The 25723-nt window shown below is 35.2% G+C and overlaps 1 protein-coding gene across 5 annotated transcripts in view; it reads left to right on the top strand.

Annotated features, from left to right (window-relative positions):
• The window catches only part of NRXN3 (neurexin 3), a 2038283-nt gene that overhangs the window by 957768 nt on the left and 1054792 nt on the right, over positions 1-25723 (top strand). For all 5 annotated transcript variants that reach the window (XM_044664970.1, XM_044664971.1, XM_044664967.1 and 2 more), the window contains one exon: positions 20841-20960. In XM_044664970.1, the coding sequence (XP_044520905.1) occupies positions 20841-20960 (120 nt within the window). The remainder of the gene's footprint in view (positions 1-20840; positions 20961-25723) is intronic.

Consider the following 25723-nt stretch of genomic DNA (forward strand, 5'->3'; position numbering starts at 1 on the left):
CCTATTGCCCCTTTGGACTGAAAGATACCTTGTACAATTCTTAAGTATCTTTTCTTTGGAGGCTTCCATGCAGTCACACCTCTTGGTCAATAGGAACTGTGGTGGGTGGAGGTGTGTGAGCAGTTCGCTTTCCAGAAAGGAAGGCAAGAAGCAACAGATTAAATCTAAAAGAATTGCTTCAAAAATGGTATCCAGGGAATGAAGGGAACAGTATTTTGTTGACAAAAGAGGTTTGACAGCATCTTACGTGGTCATTATCTATAAGCAAATGGGTCAACATTCTGAGATGTATATGGGTTCCTCACATAGCGGTTACCATACATCTGGCTGCTACTCTATAGAGGAAAATCCTCCCTTACTGGAAAAGAATGTGTCTTGGGCTCTTAGTTTTATTATGTAATGCCCCATAGAGGTCATTTACTCAGAAATTGGAATATATGGACCTTTGAAAGAGAATGCCATTTTCTCTTAATTTATTTGAGACATTGTTAAAAAGCATTTTGGGGGATATTAATGATATAAAATATATTTAGTGATTTCTAACCTCTATTAAAGATATTAATATTTTAGTTGAGCACTTTTGTCCCCTCTTTTGAGGTGTAAGTAATGGTGCTCTATTGGAAAAGAAAGTTATTGTATTTATCCTGAATATCATGTCTGCATGTTAGATGTCAGAAAATATCTGTGGCAGAAACTGCTTCACAATACCATTCAAAATGACGCCTTCCAGAAATGGTGACTTACATATTGGTACTTAGTCTTTTTGACAACATACTTGTGCCTTGTCAAAAGTTTTTTTTTCCTTTTACCTGTTTAACTATTTAAATTATCTCTATGGTTATCATTCACTATCCTTAGGAAGCTTATTTTCTAAGAGAAGGGACCTACACATATACACATATAAATAAAAATAAACACGTACAAAGTAAATATAAGTAAATTCTTAGCTTTTTGATGTGGTTTATAGTGGGATTTGTTATATATAGCAAAAGAAATATATTGGTTGTATTGGAAAATCAAATCACATGCTCCCAGATTTCTTGCTCTCCCCTTTCATGCTTTAGAAAAGTAAGATATGAGATTCATGCAGAGAGCTGGCCAAGTTTTGATTTTTTCCAATATAAGAAACAAATTATTGGTTCAAATCATAGTGTCTTCAGACAAATTTTTCTTCAAGAAATCATTTTAAAAAAATGTTAGCCTCAATGAAAGAATTGCAGCCATCCATGAGTCTTTCAGTTTGCCATCATATTTAGAGGAATCTTGTTCCACATTTACAAACCACTTAGCTGACTGTGGTTAGAACAGGAACTGACTATATTCTTTCTTTGTTAGTGTTCTCTTTTCCTGGATTAGGGACAGAACATCAGAGACTACAAATGCCTTTGGTTATTGTATTATTGACACTGTGGAAAAGGACCATTAGTCATGCATCAATGTCTTTATCCACACCTGTGGCACACAGAGCAATTGATTATGAAATGTAGCATGCATATTTGGATATTCTCTCTATGAATCTCTTTCTGTCTTTATCTCTCTACTTCTCTCTCTCTCTTCCTCTCCCTTTCTCTTTCCTCCTTTTTTTCTTTCCCTTCCTCCCTATCTCTCTCTGTCTCTTTCTCTTTGTCTCTCTGTTTCTCTCTCTCTCCTTTTCTTCTATCTCTCCATACCTCTTTTATACTTATACACACCTATACACACATCAGTCTAATTCATCATAGTGTCATGTATCTGTCATCTTGAAAGATAAGGGGAGATGTTCCTCAATGATTAAATACGATAAAAGTGAAATGTAAGCACTGAAATAATTTACCTGAATAAACCATCAACCTGTCCTTGGTTTTCTGAATTATTGCTTTATCTTGAGGGGAAGAATACTCTCCTAGAGACAGATATTTTTCTAGAAGAAAGCAAAAAGATAAGCTCACTGTATTTACTTAGCACTATTTTGTTCTATGATTTCCGAAGCATGATAGTTGAAAGTGTCAAGTAAGATCATTTTGTCAACTTCATTATGAGCTATTTGAAGCAAAGAATTTTCATCTAAACAAGATAGTTGCTCAGAGAAGTGGAAGACATCTACAGTAATCAACTTAAGGCTATATAGTCGGAACTGTCCACTGGTATGGGTCTGACTAGGAAAGAAGCAAATTCTTCACCTCAAACTCTTCAATTCTGTTGACTTAGTGAGAAAGGCAATTCCTACAAGCCCACTTACAAGTAATTGCTCTCTTTCTCTCCTGTGAATTTTAAGATGTCAAAAGATCTTTTATTTTCTTTGTGAAGAAGACAGAGTCATAACCAGTGAGGCAATTGGGATTTTGTACCAGAACACTGAAATTTACGAGACACTGACAGGAGAACAAATTTACTCCTTCAGCAAATTGGAAAAGCTGTGGCCAGCATCAAGTTAGAAAGGATAATTAGCTAGAACAGGAAGTTATCAGATGGCTATGTTGTCCACCCAGTGAAAGAAATGCGTTCTTCATCCATTCCCATCCTATGCATTCCCCAAGCAATACTGTCCTGCTGTCTCTTTCTCCCACCTACTGAGTAGAGTCACAGGTTTCTTCCTATCATAGGTTATTGTAACCCATGACATAAGGTCTATCTTCCCTTGCCATCCTCTCCTCTGCTTCAGTTAAAACTTCTCAGACTTGCATATGTACTTCTGAGCCTTCTGCTATATATTTTCCAACAACTAGTGTGTGAGCTCTTTAACAAGAGAATTATCTCAATTTCTCAGATAGTTAACCCAAATGCTTGGCACAATAGTAAGTATTTACTAAGTGCTCGTTTATTCATTAATTTTCCCCATATTTTTATTTTTAGAAATTTTACCTTTTGGCGGGTTATATTTGTCCACAGCACATTTTGTGATGTTTGACCTGGACCATAATTTGGAATTATATGTCTAGAGGAGATAGGCTCCTTTGGGGCAGAAACTATTTCACTTTTTCATATGTTTATATACCTAGCACCAGATCTTTCACATAATCAGTGCTAAATAAATGTGTATGTGAGAGAGACAGACAGACAGACATATAAAGACAATGACACAGAAAGAGAGAGACAAAGACAGAGATCCAGAAAGGGAGAATAGAGATAGTTAATTAGTTTTCTCCTAGGAGTCTAAGCATTGGAAAAAAGAGGGCCTTTAAAATGAAGTTATATTTCACAAGATTCAGTCTAAAGCTAGATCAATAAATTTGAATGTTTATTTGGGAAGGCCATAAAATTAAAGAAATGAATAATAACTTTTCCTTTTTATTCTGGGTATTGAATCGAGATATCTTCACTTAAATTTGTTTCATTATTCTCTCATAAAATTCCCAGCAAATTTTCTTTTGCAATGTTTGGATGCATTTTCAGGAATATCCTATAATGTAATTAAAAAAAAATTTGAAGAGACATAAGAGGACCTAGAATCTAGATGCTGCTTATTTTCAGAAAACCAGCTGATGAGCTGACTGAAGGGTGCTTAAATTACATGTGGAATTTTTGGTCCTAATTCCACTTGTCCCATCCTCTTTTAATCTAATGTTAAGTTGTCTGAGCCATAAGAAGCTTGATCTTTTCTCCATACTTCCTTCCATTCTGTTCCCTAAACCCTGTAAATTGTAGACATATTTGTCATCTGGGCTGTGTCTGAAGTTCTGACTTATAAATGATGAAGGAAGTTTCCCTTAAAAGCTTGGAATTACTGGAGATAGTTGGATAGGCAAGATTTGAACTGATACACACACACACACACACACACACACACACACACTATGCCTAACTGCTTCTTCCCTAAGAGTGAGAGACATATAGTCATTTTTGTTTTGTTTTTATTTTTCCCTTAGATGAGTTGCAGAAATACAGATGGCCAACTCAAAGGGCATAATCTTCTGACTGGTTGCAAACCTAATTTTAAATAGTCTGTATTTCTCTCTCAGCAGCAATGCAGTTTGAGAATAAATTCGGACACTTATTTCTTAGGTTATATCAATCAGATTCAAAGATAAGAAAGAAGGCCAGAGAGTCAATGAGCTGTTCTAGTGGCTGTGAATTTTTATGTAACTTTTTTCCCATTGCACTCTAGATGACATTATTAAACTTTCTTCTCAGACAACTTAATTTTGAAGATGTTGAGCTTTTGAGGATGTTTATCTTGAAGAGGAAGAGACTTAGTAGTACTGCAACAACTGCCTTCATGTACTTTGAGAGCCATATAACAGAAGAGAGATTAGACCTGTTTTGTTTGTCCCCACAAGGACAGAACTTGAAGGAATTTGAAGCAGTTGAAATGAAAGTAATATTGGATTTAATCTAAGGAAAAAATTCCTAACAATTAGAGCTTTCTCGAAGTGAAACTGGTTGTCTTGGGAGATAAAGGGTTTTTCCATCATTGGAGATATTAAAGGAGAATTTAGATGTCCACATTTTGGATAGGTTCTAGAAATGATTCTTATTCAGGTATGTATTGGGCTAGATGTCCTCTGAGGTCCCTTCCAACTCTAAGAATTGATGATTCTGTTTAATTGCCTCTACTGCTGATTCATCTTGGCATCAGCAATGGTTTCAGTGTGTTTTGGGCCTCTGCCATCCTGGCTTACAATTATGTTGGTTCTGGGCAAAAGGAGAATGAAAACTCAATTTAATGCTCCCGTGGTAATATTAACTCTTTTGAGACCATCATTAAGCATACAAAGAAGCAAGGGATAAAGTATCAATAGATGGATAGTTTTTGGCTTGCCTTTCTTTTACCTCTCTAATCACACAAACCGAAAGAACTGATTACTCAAACTCTAAAGCAGTGACAGTAGTAAGTAGGCTGTCTATTTCTCCTCATAGGATTGAAATTACATATTTCTTAATCATTTGCCATCCAACTTAGTAGGAGATAGAGGCAGTAGGTTTGTTAAATCCCAATCTAATTTTTCCTCCTCCTGTCTCTCATACAATCTTTTTCTTCCAAGTTCATTTTGGGGTTGGGAGGAAGCTTGATTAAAGACGCCAGAGGAAACAGACATTTTCGAAAGATTCCATATGTGATTCTGTCTATAGATATTTGTTAAGCCCTTATTGTGTGTCACAAATTGTGCTAAGTAATCAGAAGATAAAGAAAATCAAAAACAGTTCTTACTCTCAAGGAGGTCACAGTCTAACAGGAAGGGGGAGACAACAAGCAAATTTCTATGTACAAACAAGCTGTATACAGGATAAATTGGAAACAACCAACAGAGACAAGGCACTAGGATTAAGGGGGAATGGGGAATATTCTCTGTAAAAGTCGAGATTTTAGCTGAGACTTGAAAAAAGTCATGAAACCTAAGAGTAGAGATGAGGGAAGAGAATATAGTCCAGGCTGGAGGTGACAGTCAGTGAAAATACTCAGTCAGGAGTTAGGACTGTTCTGTATGGGGAGATAATTAGAGAGTTTTAAAAGGATTGCCTCTAGGTGGCACAATGGAGAGGGTACCTGACTTGGAGTTAGGAAAACTCATCTTCTTGTGTTCAAATCCGGCCTCAGACATTTACTAGCTGGGTGATGATGGGCAAATCACTTCATCCTGTTTGCCTCAGTTTTCTTATCTGTAAAATGAGCGGAAGAAGGAATGTCAAACAGTTCTTTTATCTTTGCCAAGAAATTCCCTAATGGGGTCATGAAGAGTCTGATACGACTGAAAAATGTCTCAACAGCAAAAGCAGTTAACATAATTTCACGATTTTCCACAGGTTTATTCAATAGCATGTGTGTAAGAGGAAAGGCATTAGATGGTAGGAGTGATCCAAGATTAAGGCCATCAGGAGAATAGGACAGTGCAGAGTTCAGCTTGTTTAAAAAAGGATCAGTATGAGAAAGGGAGGAAAGAATAGCTTGAGCAGAGATGATGGCTTGGGAAAGCATCTAGGGATTAGAGGTTAGGGTATTCCCAATGTGGAAGAAGAATAAGGTTTGAAACTGCAAAACAGAGGGAGAGGGTGAGGAAGAATACAATTGATTTTGGCCAGATAAAGGAACATGCAAGGTCATGAACACAGGAATCTCATATCTGTGGCTGATGGGAAGATCAAGGATATTACTATCTCTGTTTGTGGCTGAGGTGGGATGGAGTGACAGGTTTGGGATATGAGAAAGTTAAGGAAGTAGGGATTTAGAGTATTTCAGAGAATATCAGTATGTATGTTGAAATCTTCTAGTGCAACAAGAGATGAGGAGAGAAAGACTGTGAGTCAGGCACTGAACTCATTGACAAAAGACAGTGGGAAGGGTCCTGAAGGTTGGTAATCAACAACTACCGGCATTTTTATGTGGTGGTAGATGTAGATTGAATGAACTACAAAGGAGGGAAGGTGATGGTGACATGAGGGAGAGCCAGAAAGTGGCATTGGGAAGCCAGGAATATTTCAAATCCCTCTCTTTGGTCAATGAGTTGGGGAATGAATTAAAATGCAGCCAGAGCTGGAAAGGGAGGTCAGGATGGCTGTGCCATCAGAAGGGAACGAGGTCTCAGTGAAAGCCAGAAGGAAGGAGTCAATTTAAGATATTTTATACTGCATGGTTAGCCCCTGTCTACCCAATAACGTTTAGGTAACTTTCCTTCCTACAATGAGAAGATTTGAGACAAATCAGATAAGTGCCTGGGAAGGTAAATTAGACAACAAGCATGTGTAAAATGTAAATGGATAGAATTTCTGCAGGCTACCAGAAACTGATCTCATGTATGCAAATTTAGACTTTTCCAACAAATAAGGAAAGTGAAGACTGGGAACAAGAAATGGGACATGTTTTCAGTGTAGAATGGGCCCAGAAACCTCAGTAGCCATAGGCTATCTTAAATATCTGGAAATAGTAGCATTGAAAGGAGCTGTTTTAAACTATCTTAAATTTCCAATCCTTAATTCGTGCCTTTTAGCAATGGAAACTAAACAGATCGTTCTTGCAGATACTAAAAGATTTTCTCACTTCTAGAATCTTTTTTTTTTAAGCAATGTTGCTTTCATACATAAAGACACACTAGTAAGTTTATACACTCACACCCTTTCCAAAAGACAATTCAGAATTTATAAGCCAGAAGGGTTTAGGCTCTAACCTGGAGTGAAAGGAACTATTAGTTAAGGAACAGTTAAAGGATTTGGATTCACATTTTGACTTTGCCACTTAGCTACATGTATGACCTTGGACAAGTTACTTAATGTCTTTGGTCTCAGTTTCTTCATTTGTGAAAAGCATAGTCTAGATTTGATGATTTCCCAGGTCCTTTTCAACTCTAAATCTAAACTCTTAGGAGAGAAAACTGTACAGCAAAAAATAGGAGCTCTTTACTTTGCATTATAAACTATAAACAATGTGTCCTCAGTTTGGCAGCTGTGTATTTTCCTGAGTGGTCGAAATATGATTTATAAGACAAAGCAAACAACTGCTGTCCTGTTGTTTTGCATTCAGACTACCACCTTGGAAAATTACAAGTATTTTAGAAACAATTAATTTCTAATGATGTCCTACAAAGGAAAGTGGTGAATGCTAATTTGTTCTACTTTATAAATGAGACATTTGAGGCTTGCTTAGCTTGATGACAACATCTCCCCAAAGGCCCCTATGGACATCATCAAAAATTAAAATAATCTCTGACCCCGTGTTTCTAGTATGCTGCACTACTTTTGGCAACTTTTTCCCACCTTGAAGACTCAAATTCAGAATCAAGTCTCACCCTTTATTCATGCCTCTTTATATCAGTGAAAGGGAGCTGACTCAATAAACTTTCAGGGACTTCAAGGATGTATGGTAACAGCTCACAGTTGCAGAGTAATTTAATAGGACAAACAAGGAAAAAAACTATCTATTATCTCACCAAAGCTATAAGAATTTTGTAGTAGTCATAAGATTTGTCACCTCCAGATTATCAAAAATTACAAGAAATGATGCTTTCCAAAGGAATAGAGACTGTAACAAGGTTCAGAAGATTAGACACTGCCTTCATTGACCAGCCTTTCCATGGCTGACTCTCTCTCCTTCTCCCATACAAAAGTAAAAGCTTCTGGGTTTCTTTCTTATACATTTGTAAGAATGGTGGGTTTTGAGTCTGGAGAGACTTAGATGATAATTTTTCCTATGATACTAGTTGGGTGATGCTCAGTAAATCACTAAACTCTGTAAAACCTTTGTGTCCTCTTAAGAAAAAGTAGCCAGTAGTTAGTGGATAGAATGCTAGAACTGATATCAGGATAACCTGAGTTCAAATCCAGCCTTAGACACATATTAGCTGAGTGACCCTGGGCAAGTCACTTAACCTCTAAATACCTCAATTTCCTCATCTGTAAAAGGAGAAAAGACTTCTTTGGATCCACTGGGGAAGGAAATTGCAAACCATTCCAATATCATTGCCAAGAAAATGGATAGCTATGGTACATGAGGTCACAAAGAGTCAGACATGACAGAATGACTAAACAATAAAATGAGAATAATAATAATAACAACAACTCAATCACAGGGGCACCATGAGGATTTAATGAGATAATAGTTGGAAAGCATTTTGCAAGCCTTAAAGCACTATTTATATATTAGCTATAATTACAATGGATCCAACATTTTCAGTACTAATCCTTCAGAAGATGATTATTAGGATCAAATGACATAGACAGCTAGATTGTAAAGTTGAAATGAGTGCCAGACTTGCAACCAGAAAGACCCAAGTTCAAATTTTGTCTCGGGTGCTTAGAGATGTGTAATCCTCAGCAAATCACTTTACTTCTCAGCCTCAGTTTCCAACATTTATAAAATGGATAATAGCAGCTACTTTACAGGGTTGTTTTTTCAAATGAGATATCTATGAAGGACTTTGCACACCTTTAAACCCTATATAAATGCTATTATTAATGCGTGGAAAGTGCTTTACAAACAGTAAAACACTAGAGAAATTCTCCACAGCGTGATTATAAAGGCTCTAATAATTGCTGGTATTGAGTTGGTTTTTCTCACTGGTGATCCATGCCCATCTTTACCTTCAGCTCTCTTTCTAAACAAGAGGATGCCTAATCAAGAAATTGGGTCAGAACTGAGTGTCTCACGGTTGTGAAACAGGTTTTTTCCTCTGTAGATACCAAAAGCTCCCTGACCTATAGAGGGACAAGAGTTACCACCTTGACTCCTTTGACACTGCACTGTTTAAAATCAAGTCTCTTGGCAACTCAGATACTCATATCATAGAATCATTAATATCTTGAATTTTGGTTATAGATTTCCTTCTCTCCTTTTTTGGCCTGAATATGAGGTATGAAAACATTTCTGCTCATATGGACCATGTGTTATTGAGGATAAGCTGCTTAGATGCTCGTTCTTCATCAAGGTTATAATTGTCTGCTCCTGGGGTGATGGAAGTTGCTATGTAAATGATCAAAGAGAGGTCAGTCAGAGAATGTTGCCCCTTAGTGAGCAGCAAACAGCTAGAAATGGGGATATTTCAGAGCATAAATGACCCTTCCTAAACCTGAACAAGGCATTTCTGTCATTAATTAATTATACTTTGTAGTCTGTCCAAATGCAGAAAAAGAACTACCTTTTGGCAGAAGGGATGATAGCATAGGGACGAGGAATGACTACTTGAGACAGATTTACCACTCTAGGGAAATGTACCCCATTCTCAGTGGTTTGTAGTAGTGCACATACTTTTCTGTTAAATCTAATACCCTGATACTAGGAAGAAAGAAAGAACATCTATAAATACAGTGGACACAGAACATACCACACATGTTTCCCAAATGGAATGTGAGGGCACTACCTGTGTGGCTATGCTACTCTAGGCTGTGCAGGTAGGCCATCGCCACTATTATATGTATTCAAGGGGTCATAGGGTGGTTCAGTGGATTGAGAGTCAGGCCCAGAGACTGGAGGTCCTTGGTTCAAATCTGGCCTCAGACACTTCCTACCTGTGTGACCCTGGGCAAGTCACTTAACCCCTATTGCCTAGATCAGTGATTCCCAAAGTGGGTGCTGCAGCCATCCAGGGGAGCAATGATGGCCACACTTTTTTGTATTACATTCTATTCTGAGTTCAATAAATAGTTTCATAATTTCCAGGGAGCACTAAGTAATACTTTTTCTGGAAAGGGGGCGGTAGGCCAAAAAAGTTTGGGAACCTTACTGTTCTTCTGCCTTAGAACCAATGCAAAGTATCAATTCTAAGATATAAGACAATGCTTACTAAAAAACAAAACAAAAAACAAAAACAAAAACACCCTAATGAATAAAACATGTATTCAGAGAAGGTAGTTATATCCATGAGTGAGTCATGACCTTTGCATTTTGATTCTGCATATATTCTATATAGTTTTTTTTTTTCAGTTTTAACCCCCTTCTTCCCATCCTTATAAAGATTCTGGAAAGGAATTTTGTTGTTGTTCGGTGTTTTTTCAGTCTTGTCTGACTCTTCATGACCCATATGGGGGTTCTTTGGCAAAAATACTTACCACTGAAGTGGTGTGCCATTTCATTCTCCAGTTTGAAGAAACATGGCAAATAGGGTTAAGTGACTTCCCCAGGGTTACATGGTGTCTGAGGCCAGATTTGAACTTCTGGTTCCAGTCCTGGTGCTCTATTCACTGCATCACTTAATGGACCTTTAGAAAGGAATAAATCTTCATTATTTTTATGTTTAAAATACCTTAGTTATGATGCCTTTAAATAAGGATAGGAATTGAACTTATGATTTCATTGTTTTAGGAAATCTCCAGGTGAGGAGACTGCCTAGAGTAGTTGAAGTTTGAGTCTTGCCTAGGGTCAGAGAGCCAGAATGTGCCAGAATAGTCACTTAACCCCATGTCTTCCTTGTTTCAAGATCACCTCTGTGTTTCCTGTGTCACCCTTACTCTCTGTCCTTAATTTTTATTGTTAAAGATTTTTAGGAGAAGCATATTGAAATAATGATTAAAACAATAATTTAGGAGACAATAAAACCAGGAGATATTTAAGTAATACCACTAAGTTAAACCTGGATTGAGTGAAAGAACATTTAATTATAATTTTTATGTTAGGCTATGGTCAAACTTAAACTTCAGAAAAGAAGTAGCCAAAAAATTAACTTTAATGAACTTAAATGAGGTCTTCCATAGAATGCATCGTTCTGTTGATACCATAAAAGTTCTAGGTTCTTTTTTCTAGAATTTACTTTTTTCATCTGATGTATCAGACAGTGGAGGTAATGATCATTTTCCTGTTGGCTCTTCCTGATTTAATAATAATTGTATGATCATATGAGAGCTTAAAAAGATTGTCATTTATAAATCTGCTCTTGTAAATATATTTTCAGTGAAATTATAATTTAAAGAATATAGATAACAAAAGAATAAGGCAATTAAAAATTAAAATATATAATTTCTAAGATGAGACATAGTCATAATATAGCAGATAGAGAACTGGTCTCCAAGACAGAAAGACCTGGGTTCAAGAGTCATCTCTATCACATACCTGATTTATCTTGGCCAATTTACATAACCTCTTGGTGAACCAAGGAAGCTCTCTAAGACTTGAAGCTGCAGAACAGGTGCCAGTCTGCACTGGTAGAATGAATTTCTTACCAGGAATTTCCTATAGCAAGGAAAATACAGTTTTGTTCCTCTCTCTTCCCCTACTCCAAAAAAATAATCAAAGGTTAAAAAATTGCTACAAAAGGTTTACTCAACCTAAAATATCATGTGACTTAGGCTCATTTTTCCATTTCCACCTCACAGCCTCTAAGATGTTTTCACTATTTTCATTAACCCACTAAGTCCCATTGGATTTGTAGCAACTTTTGCCTTCTCCTTTCCTACCTCATTACTCCATCTATATCAATGGAGAAATAAAAGGAGGCATAGAGAGCGGAATGGCAAAATATATTATCTATTTCATAGTTCCTTATAACTTACAAAATATAATCTAGTGACCAAATTTTTTATGATAAGCTTTCATGTATTTAGTCTAGTCTTCAAAAAGCAGAGAAAATTTCTCACCAGGTTCATGTTGATGATTCTTTATTTTGGTAGAATTTGTCAATGTCAACCTGGCACAGGGCCTTGTACATAGTAAACACTTCATGAGTACTTATTGACTGATTGACTAATTATCAGAACTTGTACTCTACTTGCATAGCTCTTGAGAGCCAGGGGGCACCTTCATAACACTGAATCAGAAGAGCATTATATGACCTTTTTTTGTCTAAGAAACGCAATGAGCTGGTGCACAACCAGAGAGACTAACAACACACTTTCCATAAATAAACAAGAAAGTGTAAGGATTTGGCATTTTCACTGCCAAGTTCTCTCCAGAGAAGAAAATAAAAGAGTTGGAGTTGATTTCATTGTGGGCCAAAAGGCAAGGAGCAATATTATTTCATGGACCACCTATTTATATTGCCTTGTTGAACTCATCAAGACCATGAGAAAAGATCCTAGCATGAATATAAATGCAGTTTTTGTCTCAGTTCCTATTAGGGAGGATGAAGAAATGGAGAAATTCCAGGAAGAACTAGATAAGATATTCAATAATAGGCATGTGCACATGTATACATATATATGTGTATATGTATATGTATATACACATATGTGTGTGTGTGTGTGTGTGTGCGCTTATACTTTGTATTTTCAGTCCAAAGGTAGGAATAGAGGAGCAGAGAAAATTGTATTAGGAAACTGAATAAATACAATGAAAAAATCTAAATAAAGAAACACAAGAAACAAAAGGCATGAAGACTATTTAGTATCTTTATGAATGCACATAATGAACATTTTCTTTAAGATGAGAATGGAAGTTGCTAAAATGAAAAATGGGTTGGACTAGATGATCTCAGAAATCCTTTCCAACTCTCAAACTTTAAGATTCTGTGATATATGTGATGAGTAGTAAGAATCATCAGTCAAAATTAAAATTTCTGCATCTCTGTGTTGAGGTTATTCACTAGTTAATGCAAAGATTAAAGTCTATATCAAATAAGAATAAAAAAGATAAAGATAAAAAGCATAATATAGTTTACAGTTATAGAAATTCTGACATAATTTGTTGGAAGTTATGTTGGAATTTGGAAGTTATTCCTTCAAGTTATGAAGGAATAAACCAGCTTTTGACCCTGTTTAAAAATGGACAAAAGTAAAGACTGTGATTCAAACTTTTATCATACCTTAATAAAGTTTAACTTGTGCAAAACTGTTGGCACAAGTAGGAGGCCGAATGAACCCAGGTATTATATTGGCCAGCAAAAATTGAACTCCTTCCCAAAGAGAAAAATATAATATCCAAAGGAGTGACGGTTTGCAGTACAATTTCATTAGCAAAACATTATACAGAATGATCACAGGATGATGGAAGATTATTAATATGTTCTCACAAAATAATAAAAATCAGTTAAAATGAAAATTAGCTTTCTGAGAACTTGGCATGAAAACTACATAAGCCAGATCATGCTAAAAGCATTTATAAATTAAATTGTAAGGAGGACAACAAATATATGTAAAATATAATTTACTGACTTTTTTTAAAACCTTTATCTTCTATCTTAGAACAAACACTAAATATCAGTTCCAAGGCAGAAGAGTGGTAAGGGCTAGGTGATTGGAGTTAAGTGTTATACTCAGGGTCATATAGCCAGAAAGTATCTGAAATCAGTTTTGAACCTAGAATCTCCTCTCTTTTTTTTTTTTATTTTTTTTTAAACCCTTGTACTTCGGTGTATTGTCTCAAAGGTGGAAGATTGGTAAGGGTGGGCAATGGGGGGGGGGTCAAGTGACTTGCCCAGGGTCACACAGCTGGGAAGTGGCTGAGGCCAGGTTTGAACCTAGGACTTCCTGTCTCTAGGCCTGACTCGAATCTCCTCTCTTTTGTCCTAGCTTTCTATCCATTCAGCCACCTTGCTGTTCTTTTACTAACTTTTGTAAAGCTACCTTGCTTCACCTTAACAATATCTGAATGATAACATTTGGATGTTACAACTTTGTTATCAAAATACCTATTTAAGGAAATTTATATAATTTTAGGATTAGAATTGAACATTAGGAATTATAAAATTTAATCTGCTCATTTTATAAAGAAATAAATTGAGATGGAGAAAATTACAAAGGAAGATCAGTTAAAAATCTTACTATTTGGCCAAAGATCTTTGCAAGAAAATAAACCAATTATTGTGAACCATTCTTATTCACTTGTGTATATAAGCCATACTCCTTGATGTATTAGAAATATAGGAAATGGAATGAAATAATAAATTATGATTAAAGACTAGCGAGACTTAAAAATGTTAACAGCAATGTAAAAATATTTGGAACTTCTGGAGACAATGTGTTCTTTTCCACAGATTTGTGAGCATAATTGCAACTCTGAATTTATGGGTCTCTGGGAAACTTCCAAATTGGAGTAATCAAGCTCAAAGATATACACAGAGCAGCTAAAAGTGAAAATTACTCCCCAACAATATAAACAAATATATAGTTTGAGCTAAGGCATTTTCTTTTTTTATTGTGACTGAAAAATGTGTATAAAAGAAATGCATGCTAAAGGTTAGAAAAAAGTGTACATAGTAAGCATAATAAACATAATAAATGTGGACTTTTAACTTGGAGTCGATACAATTTTAAAGGCACTTAACTGATTGATTTTCAATATATCTCAGGGGGTGGAGATTTCAGAAAATCATAATAATTATAGATTTTAAAAATAACAACACTGAGGAGGTATCAGCAATATTACCAATATGACTATTCTAGTTTCTATGTAATCTTTGTGAAAATGGTGTAGTTAATGCAGTTGGGGTATCCTTGATGAAAGAGAAAGTAGCAGACAGGTTTTAATAGATGATATATTGTACCACTATACATCTTTTTTCCCTATCATAAAATTTTATTGTATTTTCCCCAATTACATGTAGAAACAATTTTAAATATTTGTTTTTTGACATTTTGCAATCCAAATTCTCTCCTTTCCCACTTCCCCTCCCCAAGATAGCAAATAATCTGCTTTGGCTTAGCATTTAGCAGAATGCATCTTTACAGTCATTTAACTGAGATACAAAGGATATAATATTCAATTATATTAACTACTTGTAATTTACAAAAATGTATTTGATTCAATAGAATGAAATGTAGTCTTAAAACCTCTTCTACAATAACATATTTATACATCTACACTAAAATCACACAATAATCTTTGACAGATATAATCAGAAATAACTTTGTTGAACAGAATCTTAAACATAGTATCAAATGAGTCATTAATGAAAAGACATACACACTTAAGGTGTTTCTATGAGACTTAGTGGATGTCCTTTGTAGAGTTCAAACAGAAAAGGGATCTCCTATATGTGGTAGATTTTTTTAACATACTCCTCCTAACATTGTGCTTATTACGCCAAATCCTCTGAAATATACACTTTCTCTAATGAGAATCATGATCATTAGAGAGAAATTGCTTTAACCTTCCAAAACATATTGGATGAAAAAATGTGTATTTCCCAGATTTTAAAATGCAGTTAGATAGGCAGCCTGTTCAGTTAGTCCCATCAACATAAGATAGAAATGTAGTTGTAGATATAGACAGAGAAACAGATAGATGTCGATAGTTCTATCAGCTAGATGAGGTAATGGATAGAACAACAGGCTTGGAGTGAAGAAGACCTGAATTTAAATTTAACCTCAAATACATCTTAGCTGCAGGACTCTGGACAAGTCATTTAACTTCTGTTTGCCTCAGTTCCCTCAAGTGAAAAATGGAGATGTTAACAACATCTCCTCAAAAGAGTGTTTTGAGGATCATATGAGATGATATTTGTAAAGTGCCTGGCACATAGTATGCACTATATAAACATTAATTATTATTATTATGTAGATCTGAATAAAGATAGAGCTTTAGATACAAGAGAAAAAGCAGGGCTTCTTCTATCCACTAATAGAAGTCTGTCCCCCCCAAAGTCAAGAAGATCTGGAGTCAGTTCTTGTCTTTGACATATATTGGTTATATAATCCCTAGTAATTTACTTAATCACTTGATGTTTCCCACCCCTGACCATTGTCCAAGTTTATAAATTACAGAGAAGGTGCCTAGTTGTATTAGTAAAGGATAGGGAGGAAGAGACAGAGATAGACAGAGAAGAGGCAGAGATAGAAAGACAGACAGAAAGAGACAGAGACAGAAAGCATAAAGGTGCTAAATATGGGTGATGGACTACTATTTGAAATTATACATTGCTTTTAATGGTCCAAGAAACTACACTCTACAAAATCTCATTTCTTTTCTAACACTTATATTTTAGAAGTGCTATGTGACTGAGAATTACTAAAGACCTCACTCAGTCAGAGAAGAATCAAAATTACAGAAAAACAAAAGGGCAATGATAAGAAGACATATGGGAGATTTAAAGAGGCTATAGAATAATACCAATAGTGACAAATTTGAGAAGTGGTATAAAAGACATTGTCAATAATGCCTTGAAAAAGGTGAGGCCATCAGTAGCAAAAGGGAAGGAAGAAAATAGATAGAAAAATCAAGTGCTACTTGTGGGTCATAAAATATTAAAAGAATCAGAGACTGGTCACCAGTATGATGGATAATATCTCTATGGAAGTTTTATGGGAAGTCATAGGTATGGTGTAAGAACACATGGAGGAGTGATCTGCACCAGAAGAAGTCATATCTATACCAATAAAATCATAGATACTTCGGTATATTAGAAGTACACACTTGGATATTGTAACTGGTTTAGATTATTGTATTTAAATGTACATTGTATACAGATTTGTGTGCAGTCCATCATTTGGGCCAAGACTTCTTCACTTTTTTTGTGTATCATGAAATCCATTAGCCATCTTTTGAAGCCTATGGACCCTTTCTCAGAATGATGTTCATAAACAAATACAATAAAATACAAAATATTACAAAGGAAACCAATTATATTGAACAGTTAGCAAAATGTTAAAAACACACACCAAGTTGATGGACCACAGATTAAGAACCCTTGATTCTAACCCAGGATCTTTTTTTTACTGATGAAGAAACTGAGGCCCTGGGGGATTAAGATGTTTATCCAAGATCAAAAAGCTAGTCAAGGACAGGGCTAGGATTAGAATCCAAGTGTCCTGCTTGATAGACTAATGGCCCTTCCATCCATTATGTCACAATCCCTCAATAAATACTCTGATTTCTGTATTTTCATTGTATGCTGTAAGGCATGAGTATGTGCATTCCTGATAACTACTTTCCCTCTGTCCTGAAGCTATGCAGGGCAACATGCAAAGATACTGGAACGTCATTGTTCTTTGATAGGCCTTCAGTCATTTTTACCTCATAAATTTACCTATTCAAATCTAGCAAGTGAGAATAAATACCTTTGGCAAACAGCAAAAAAGTATTGTAGATCAATTATATATTTATGTGAATCAAAACGTCGTTGAATAAGTTGCAGAAATCTGATGAAATCAAGACCAGTAAAGATAATGAGTAGCATCATCCTTTTCCCTACAACATTTAAAAAAGGAAGTGTTAATGTTAGAGCAAAGAAGTGGGGCATAAGGGATGGGAGTAGATAAAAATGAATTTAGGGGATGATTTATTCTGGAAATAATGTCAATAGATGAAGGATCTGCATTGTAATTGACCTAGTAAACAAAGGGGGTTGGCTTTGAACCCAGGACTTCCTAACTGCAAGGCAAGAATGCTAACCAGTATGCCATATTATCTCCAACTGCCAAAATGACACCTTGTTTAAGCCATGTATAGAATAGCTGCTTTCTTTCTCTTATGACTGGCCTCTTCTTTCAACACAGCATATGACCTTCCAGAGATTTTTAGATTGCATTAACTAGCCCCATAGTGTAATAAAGATGTATCACTTGGTATATTAAAGACACATTATGTAAGTATGTGTTTTAATAGCCCTTTGTTCAATTCATGTGACCTTTGAGAAGTAAACTATTCCTTCACCTTCAGGTCTCTTCCTTCTCTTGACCTCTTTCTCCTCTCCCACTCATCTCTATTCTCAGATTTTAGAAATAACATCTTCAGAAAACTCAGTTAGATTCCATTCTATCCAAATTAAAATATGTCACTATGTTTATTACTTTTTTGAAGCCTTACTTTCTGTCTTAGAATCGATATTAAATATTGGTTCCAAGACAGAAGTATGACAAGAGCTAGAAAATTAGAGGTAAGTGAGATACGCAGGGTCACACAGTTGGGAAGTGTCTGAGGTCAGATTTGAACCTATGACCTCTGTTCTTATGTCCTGGCTCTCTGTCCACTGAGCCAACTAGTTGCTCTAGTACCTTACTGTGTTTATAACACTATGCTGATAGGAATCCAAAAATTATGTAGATACAACTATATATATGGAGAGATAGTTATATAACATGGTTCTTGTCAAGGCTCTTATAATCTATGGTGAGGGACAAGACATGCAGAGAAAACTATTAAAGAACAAGAAATAATTCAGTATTTAATATATTTTATAAATTGTCTAATTACATATACTCAGATACCAACAATATATGTTGTCAAAAATAAGTACTGTGGATAATTAAGAGATGAATCATTGTTATCTGGAGTTTTTATGGAAGAGATGATGCTAGAGATGGACCTGAAAGGATGGACTTGTATAAACATAAACAAGTCACTATAGTTAACTATTTGAGCCTTTGGGTTCTCAATTGTAAAATGGGGACAATAATGTCTGAAGTCTTTACCATAAAGGGTCGTTTGGGTGTACATGAGGAAATCATATATGTAAAGCACTTGGTAATAAAAAGCACTATATAAATGTCAGCTATTGCTACTCTGCTTAAGATGGGAATAGGCAAAGTAAAGAGAGGAGGAATGGAAGGATTTGTTGTTTGGTATCAACCAAAACATGAAGAATTATTTTGTTTTTCTTTAGATATCTAGGGAAAGTAAGCCATATATTTCTGATTCTTTTAAAGCATTAAATTACCAACCAATTGTTTGGCAAGAGCTGTTTGGTCAGGGAGTCCTGCGGACTTTTTCAGAAGATTTTACCTTTTGAAAGGAATTTATTCTGATTTACCATTGTTAATAAAAATTGTATCACACAGTGTTCAAGTTTAGGACTCATTGGGTATGACCATTTTCCTTTTCTCATCCCTACAAGGACGGATGTAATTGTTGATGAGAACTGGAGCAGCCCAGAAGCTTATCCATTCCCCAATTGTTTTAGATTGCCATGAGCTTTATGATTCCATATTTTAATAGCTTTGACTTATGAAGAATAGTTTGACTTCTTCACTTGAAGAAAGGAAAAAAAAGAAAAATGACATATAGTAAAGAAGAAAGGAATACTTGTGGATATGATACTTTCTTTGAAAATATATCATCTAGATTCTACCTACTTAGAACTCAGTGTTTATGTATGGGCAGAAACTTTGGAATTTATTTCTGCCTTGAGAATAAATATCATTTAGACCAGACAATGACCAAATTCCTTGGAATAAATATCATTTAGACCAGACAATGACCAAATTCCTTGACACATCAAATATCACATGAATGAGGACTCTGCATTGACTTTTAATATATGGAGGAAAAGACCCCCACACTCCCAAAGACTTGTGTTTATGGGGAAGTTAAGCACTTCAGTCCTGAAGATTTTCTTTTCTTCATTATCCTGAATATTATTTTTAAGCAAAAATATTCCCAGAAGATCATTATTTCTTTCCCCACCTCAAATCAGAGTGGAGAAAAACTACTACAATAAAAAAGAAGTAGATTGGAAAAAGTCAGAAGGGTTAAGGGAATCCAAAATTTGACCTAAATTTAGGCTGACAGCATATGACAGAACATAGCTTCCTTCCATATATCACTCTAACAGTCTCTAAGAAATCATTCAAGCCAATTCAATGTACATTTATTAAGTGCTTCACATATACAAGACTCTTTGGGGATATAGAGATGAAAATAAGAAGAATGATTACATTAATGATAATAATAGCAATCACATAGCACTTTAAGGTTTGTAAAGTACTTCATGTTTTATCTTATCCTTACAACAACACCAGTAGAGAGATGCTATTATGTTCCCTATTTTATAGATGAAGAAACTGAGAAAAACAGTGGTTAAAGTGCTAAGCCCAGGGTCACAGATCTAATAAATGAGGTAGGAACTCAGATCTTCCTAACAAACACCAGGTCCAATGCCCTGCTTACTGTATACCTAGAAAACTGGCTTCTAGCAATTTACAATCTATTGGACAGTCAGCATATGTTCAGATAAATGTCTTACAAGGTTTTACAAAAGAATGTTTCAGTTAAAATCATCTAGGAAAGCTTGAGAAGGAGAATGCTTTCACCTGGAGAGTAGAGGGAAGTAGGTAGGAATCAGGGAGGGCTTCATGGAGAAAATGGCACCAACCTTTTAATTTTTACTGCAATCTTCAGGAACTTCCCACCTTCAGGATACAAAAGAACCGGCTAAGTGTATTTCTTCTACCTCAGTATTATTATAATAGAGTTCCTAATCTGAAAGGCCTGGTCAGAGCATGAGCCATTATAAGATTATCTGCCTGTCTAGTTGAATGGTAGAGATGAAGCTTTTTTGCGAAGCCTGCCTAAATGAGAATGTTCTGGTTACCTCCTCTTCATTTTGTGTGTCACTGTTAACATTTTGTAGCTACGTGTGTCTTTGTTGTTTCTTGTTGCCCCTGAATTCTTGTTGCATGACCAAGAATGGAAATCTTGGGTGGTTGTGCTGTTCATTGATTAGATTGTCTTTTGGCATGATAACAGTGAATTTGTACACTCTTGTTCTTGGATTCATATAGTGCCTTACCTTCCTTCTTCTCCCCCTCCCCCCGCCTTTCTTTCCCTTTCCTTTTCTAATCCCCATTTCCAGGACCAAGCACCACCTGCCAGGAAGATTCTTGTGCCAACCAAGGTGTCTGCATGCAACAATGGGAAGGTTTCACCTGTGACTGTTCCATGACTTCCTACTCTGGGAATCAATGCAATGACCGTGAGTAAAATTCTTTCATGCCTGGGAATTTGGGGAAGGGTACGAAGCCTATGAGAACACTTAAGGAGAAAAACTTCATAATAGAGATTTCATTCTCTTCACTTGAAACAATTTGATTTTCTCTTTAAACTGTTCATTTGGCACATTTCTGGAAAGTAAAGAGAGAGCTCCTTGACTGAAAATAGTAGGATTGGTTTTTTTCCATTAAAAAATGAATATGCTTAAATTGGACTTTTTCCTCCCTACTATCTTGCTTACATAAGTGATTTTTTAAATGTGATTTTTAAGATCATGGAATAGGTATACTTGCCCCCAAATGATAGTCTTGCATCTTAGACGGCATAATTTTTTTACTTAGGGTGTTGAACTTCCCATTAAAACTAAAAAATCTAGACTTTTTAAAAATAATGTTTAAGGGAGGATAAAGGATATTCCTGTTTTCTAGGAAAGACTGGTGACCCAAAATAGTGACTTTACCAAAAGCTTTGTTTAGAGAGAGTAGTATATATTCATTTCATATATAAGTCTGCATATCTTCCTGTTTTATAAAAAGTGAAAATGCTAATTATCACTATAGTTGGTATCAAAAGATAGACTCAAGTAATCTTGTTTCATACTAGAGATTCCTATTTAAATTATCTTTCTACTATTGCTACACTCAGATTCCTAAACCAGCATCGTTTAACTGGAAAAGATGTCATTATGGTATCAATGTCTATATACAAAAACAATATCTACAGATAGAAAGAAACAAGAATTTATTTTCACAGCTTTCTGTGTCTGTGTCAATATCTATCTTCTGTGTAAGTAAATAGATCAATAAATAGTAGAAATAAAATACATGCCAAAAAAGTCTCAGTGTACTTTTAAACTATGGTTTAAATCTGTACTAAGATTTTTTCGGATACCCTGTCTATATATTTTTAGTCACATGAGTATAATTAAGGTCTATAGGCCATCTTCTTTTCCTATACCTGTGCAGTTAAAGAAAATTACTTCTCAAAATCTCTAAGCATCTACTATGGAGAATTTGAGAGAAAAGACGTAGCTTTATCTGTTGGGCATTCGTTATCCTATGATTTCAAAGTCCATGGGTTCTCTTTATGTCTAGGACAAATTATATCACTTCTTGAGTTTTTGTTATAAACAAATGTGCTATATGAACAAATAATGGAGCATCCAAAGTAATCCAGTGCTTTATTTGGAAAACATTCAAACATCAATTATGACTTATTCCACTATTGTATCATGTGAGATTTTCAGTTTGTCTATATTTATCTTCTTTGCCCAATTTTTCTCAACTGCTTTTCTCTGTTCTTCCTCTTTGTCTCTCCTGACATACTAAGGAGAAACAATTGATAAATTGGAAAGTACAAAGAAAAATCTCTAAAACATATTGGGCTGAATATAAGCTTGTTATTCTGTAGCCATAAAGCATAAGACTTGCTGTCTACCACATTTATAAGGTCCCCTACTGATGCTGGTAAGCATTTAATTAAGGCTCCGAAGTATCAGAGTTCTCCATTTACTCTTATGTGACTGGAAGGTTGTTTTGAACTTTGATTCTGGTGGTTAAAAGAATTCCTTGGAGTTTGAGGAGAACATTCTGCTTGCTCTTTTCTCGTCATTACAATTTGCTGTGCTTCTGTTGGACTCACAACTAAAACTATTTTCCCAAAGGAAAATACACACACACACACACACACACACACACACACACACACACACACACAGCTGTGCTTTCAGAGATATGTCTTCTCTTCATAGTTAAAAGGGGGGAGTAGGTCTGTGTTGATGTATATATGTGTATATGTGTGTGTGTGTGTGTGTGTGTGTGTGTGTATGGAATATGGAAGCAGAAAGGTAAGTCATTCCAGCAATAGCAAGGAGGTAGTTCTGTGAAAGCCGATCTTTAAAAGGTAAGTGAACTTTCATTCATCTGAAAATGCCTCCTTGTAACAGTGATGACTTTTCCCAGTGCTAGGCATTTGTTGTTTGCCTAAGAATGTTCTTTAGTCATTTTCTGGTTCCTTTGATTTATTTCTATTGCTGCTAAGAGCAGGTTGTGTTAGTAACCATGAATCTGACCTGTACAAATTCAACAATAAAAATTTAAAAAGTGAGCTGACATTAGGGAGAAAATTGGATTGCATGAGTGGTATTTACTTCTCATTACACAGAAATTTCCTTATGATATCCAGGTTCAAGGACGTTGAGTTTTGCCAACTTTACAGAAATGATTAAGCAGCATCTTGTTGACTTTCCTAGCACTCCTACAACCTGTTATCATTAGTGTTAGACTTTGCTTGTTTGTTGGCCTATTCACCCCAAGAAGAGTGGTGTGTAGCTTTTTTTTAACTGGCAGGATGACCTAAGAGTAGGATCTTAAACAGATGTGTTTTAATGGTATGATGTAATATATACATAGAAATTAAATTACATGTCATGACAGGAAAGTAAGGGAACTGCTTTTCCATCAAACATATTGGAACTTCTTTATCCAGATGAGTGTTATCCTTCAGAGTGTTTGTCTTGGCAGGCTTTCCACTTATCCCACTAATGTTGCTATTGCTCAAAACATATTTTTAAGTCCTGTTTTGGAATTGCCTTCCATCTAGTTTTTAAGCCTCACTAGAAAATCAATTTCATTTCCTATGGGCATAGCTCACAGACTATTATTTTCTATAGCTATTTGACTCATTAAGAGTTGTAATTTGCCGGTGCCACACATACAAATGTGCAGAATATGTAACAGGATATTGAATCTTCTGCCTTATGTGACACTTACATGCTTATTCTCAGTAAAACTTTGGTAGCTTATTCTGAATTAGGATTTTCCAAACTCTTGTAGCCTTCAATATCATCAGGAGCATTAGAAGGAGAAAAGAATATGAGTGTAGAAAGAAAGTAAAAAATGAAGAGGAAGAAGGGGGGAAGAAAAGAAAAGAATATTAGGGAGTAATCAATTATTACTAATAGTTTTCTTCGTTGACTGGAATCACAGCAGTGATCCACTGGGAGTTAGTGATTTTTCCTGAATCCAGGTATGATGGAAATTATTTGAGACTTACAAAGAAGATGCAAAGGTAATATCTTTTGTCGGATTTTTCAACTTTAAGGACTTCTGAACCATAAATCAAAAGTGTTAAATGTAGAGCATTTGAGCTAATCAGAAATTTCTCCAGTATTCACTACTTTTCAGGACAATGACTTTCTCTTCAATATTAGTGAAACAAAATTCAAAAGAAGCATTTATGAATTTCTTTTTTAATTTTAAATTTTAAATTCAATCAATTAATTAAATATATTTCCCCATGGATACATGATTCATGTTCTTTACTTCCTCTCAAGCCACCCCCTCCCATAGCCAGTGAGCAATTCAACTGGGTTTTATATGTATCACTGATCAAGACCTATTTCCCTATTATTAATATTTACAACATAGTGATCATTTAGAGTCTATGCCCAAAATATCCCCATCAAATCACGTGATCAAGGAAATGTGTTTACTTCTGTGTTTCTACTCTCACAGTTCTGTCTTTGGATATGGACAGTGTTCTTTCTCATAAGCCCTCAGAACTATCCTGAATCATTGCATTGCTGCTAGTAGAGAAGACCATTACATTTTTCTCCCAATTCGTTGCTTTTCTTCTAATTTTGGATGCATTGGTTTTGTTGGTACAAAAACTTTTTAAGTTAATGTAATAAAAATTATTCATTTTACATTTTGTGATATTCTCTATTTATAGCTTGGTCTTAAATTCTTTTCTTTCCTGTAGATCTGACAGGTATACAATTCTATGTTCATCTAATTTACTTATAGTTTCCTTCTTTATATTTAAGTCATTTACCCATTCAGAATTTTTGCTTTGACTCTCCACATATGCTTACTAATTATTATTTTATTGCATTATGATCTGAAAAGGTTGCATTTATTATTTCTGCTTTTTTGCATATTTTTGCAAAGTTTTTATGTGTTAGTACATGATCAATTTTTGTGAATATACCATGTGCTGCTGAAAAGAAGATGTATTTGTTTTTGTTCCTATTTATTTTTCGCCATGTATCTATAAACTCTATTTTTTCTAAGATTTCATTCACAACTTTTACCTCTTTCTTATTTATTTTTTTGTTTGATTTATCTAGCTCTGAGAGTGGAAGTTTCAGGTCTCCCACTAGTATAGTTTTACTATCCATTTCCTCTGTAAGCTCCAATAGTTTCTCCTTTAAAAATCTGAATGGTATACCATTTGGTGCATACATGTTGAATACTGCTATTTCTTCATTGTCTCTACTGTCTTTAATCAGGATGCAATTACCTTCCCTATCCCTTTTAATCAGATATATATTTTACTTTGGCTTTGCCAGTATCATGACTGTGACTCCTGCCTTCTTTTTCTCACTTGATGCCCAATAAATTTTGTTCCATACTCTTACCTTTACCCTCTGTGTATCTACCTGCCTCATGCGTGTTTCTCATAGACAATAATGTGGTAGGATTTTGGTTTCTAAATCATTCTGCTATCCACTTCTGTTTAATGGGTGAGTTCATCCCATTCACATTCAGAGTTATGATTGCCACCTGTATATTCCCCATCAGTTTGATTTCCTCTTTTAATCTTGTCCTTTCTTCTTTCACTATTATATTATACACCAGTGTTATGCTTTTAATCGTCCACCTATTCCCCATCCTTATTTTAATTTCCTTCCCATACCCTCCCTTTTTATTCCCCTCTTATTTTTCTTTAAAGTCTATTAAATTT

This window comes from Gracilinanus agilis, chromosome 2, assembly GCF_016433145.1.
Source record: "Gracilinanus agilis isolate LMUSP501 chromosome 2, AgileGrace, whole genome shotgun sequence".
NCBI classification, from domain to species: Eukaryota; Metazoa; Chordata; class Mammalia; order Didelphimorphia; family Didelphidae; genus Gracilinanus; species Gracilinanus agilis.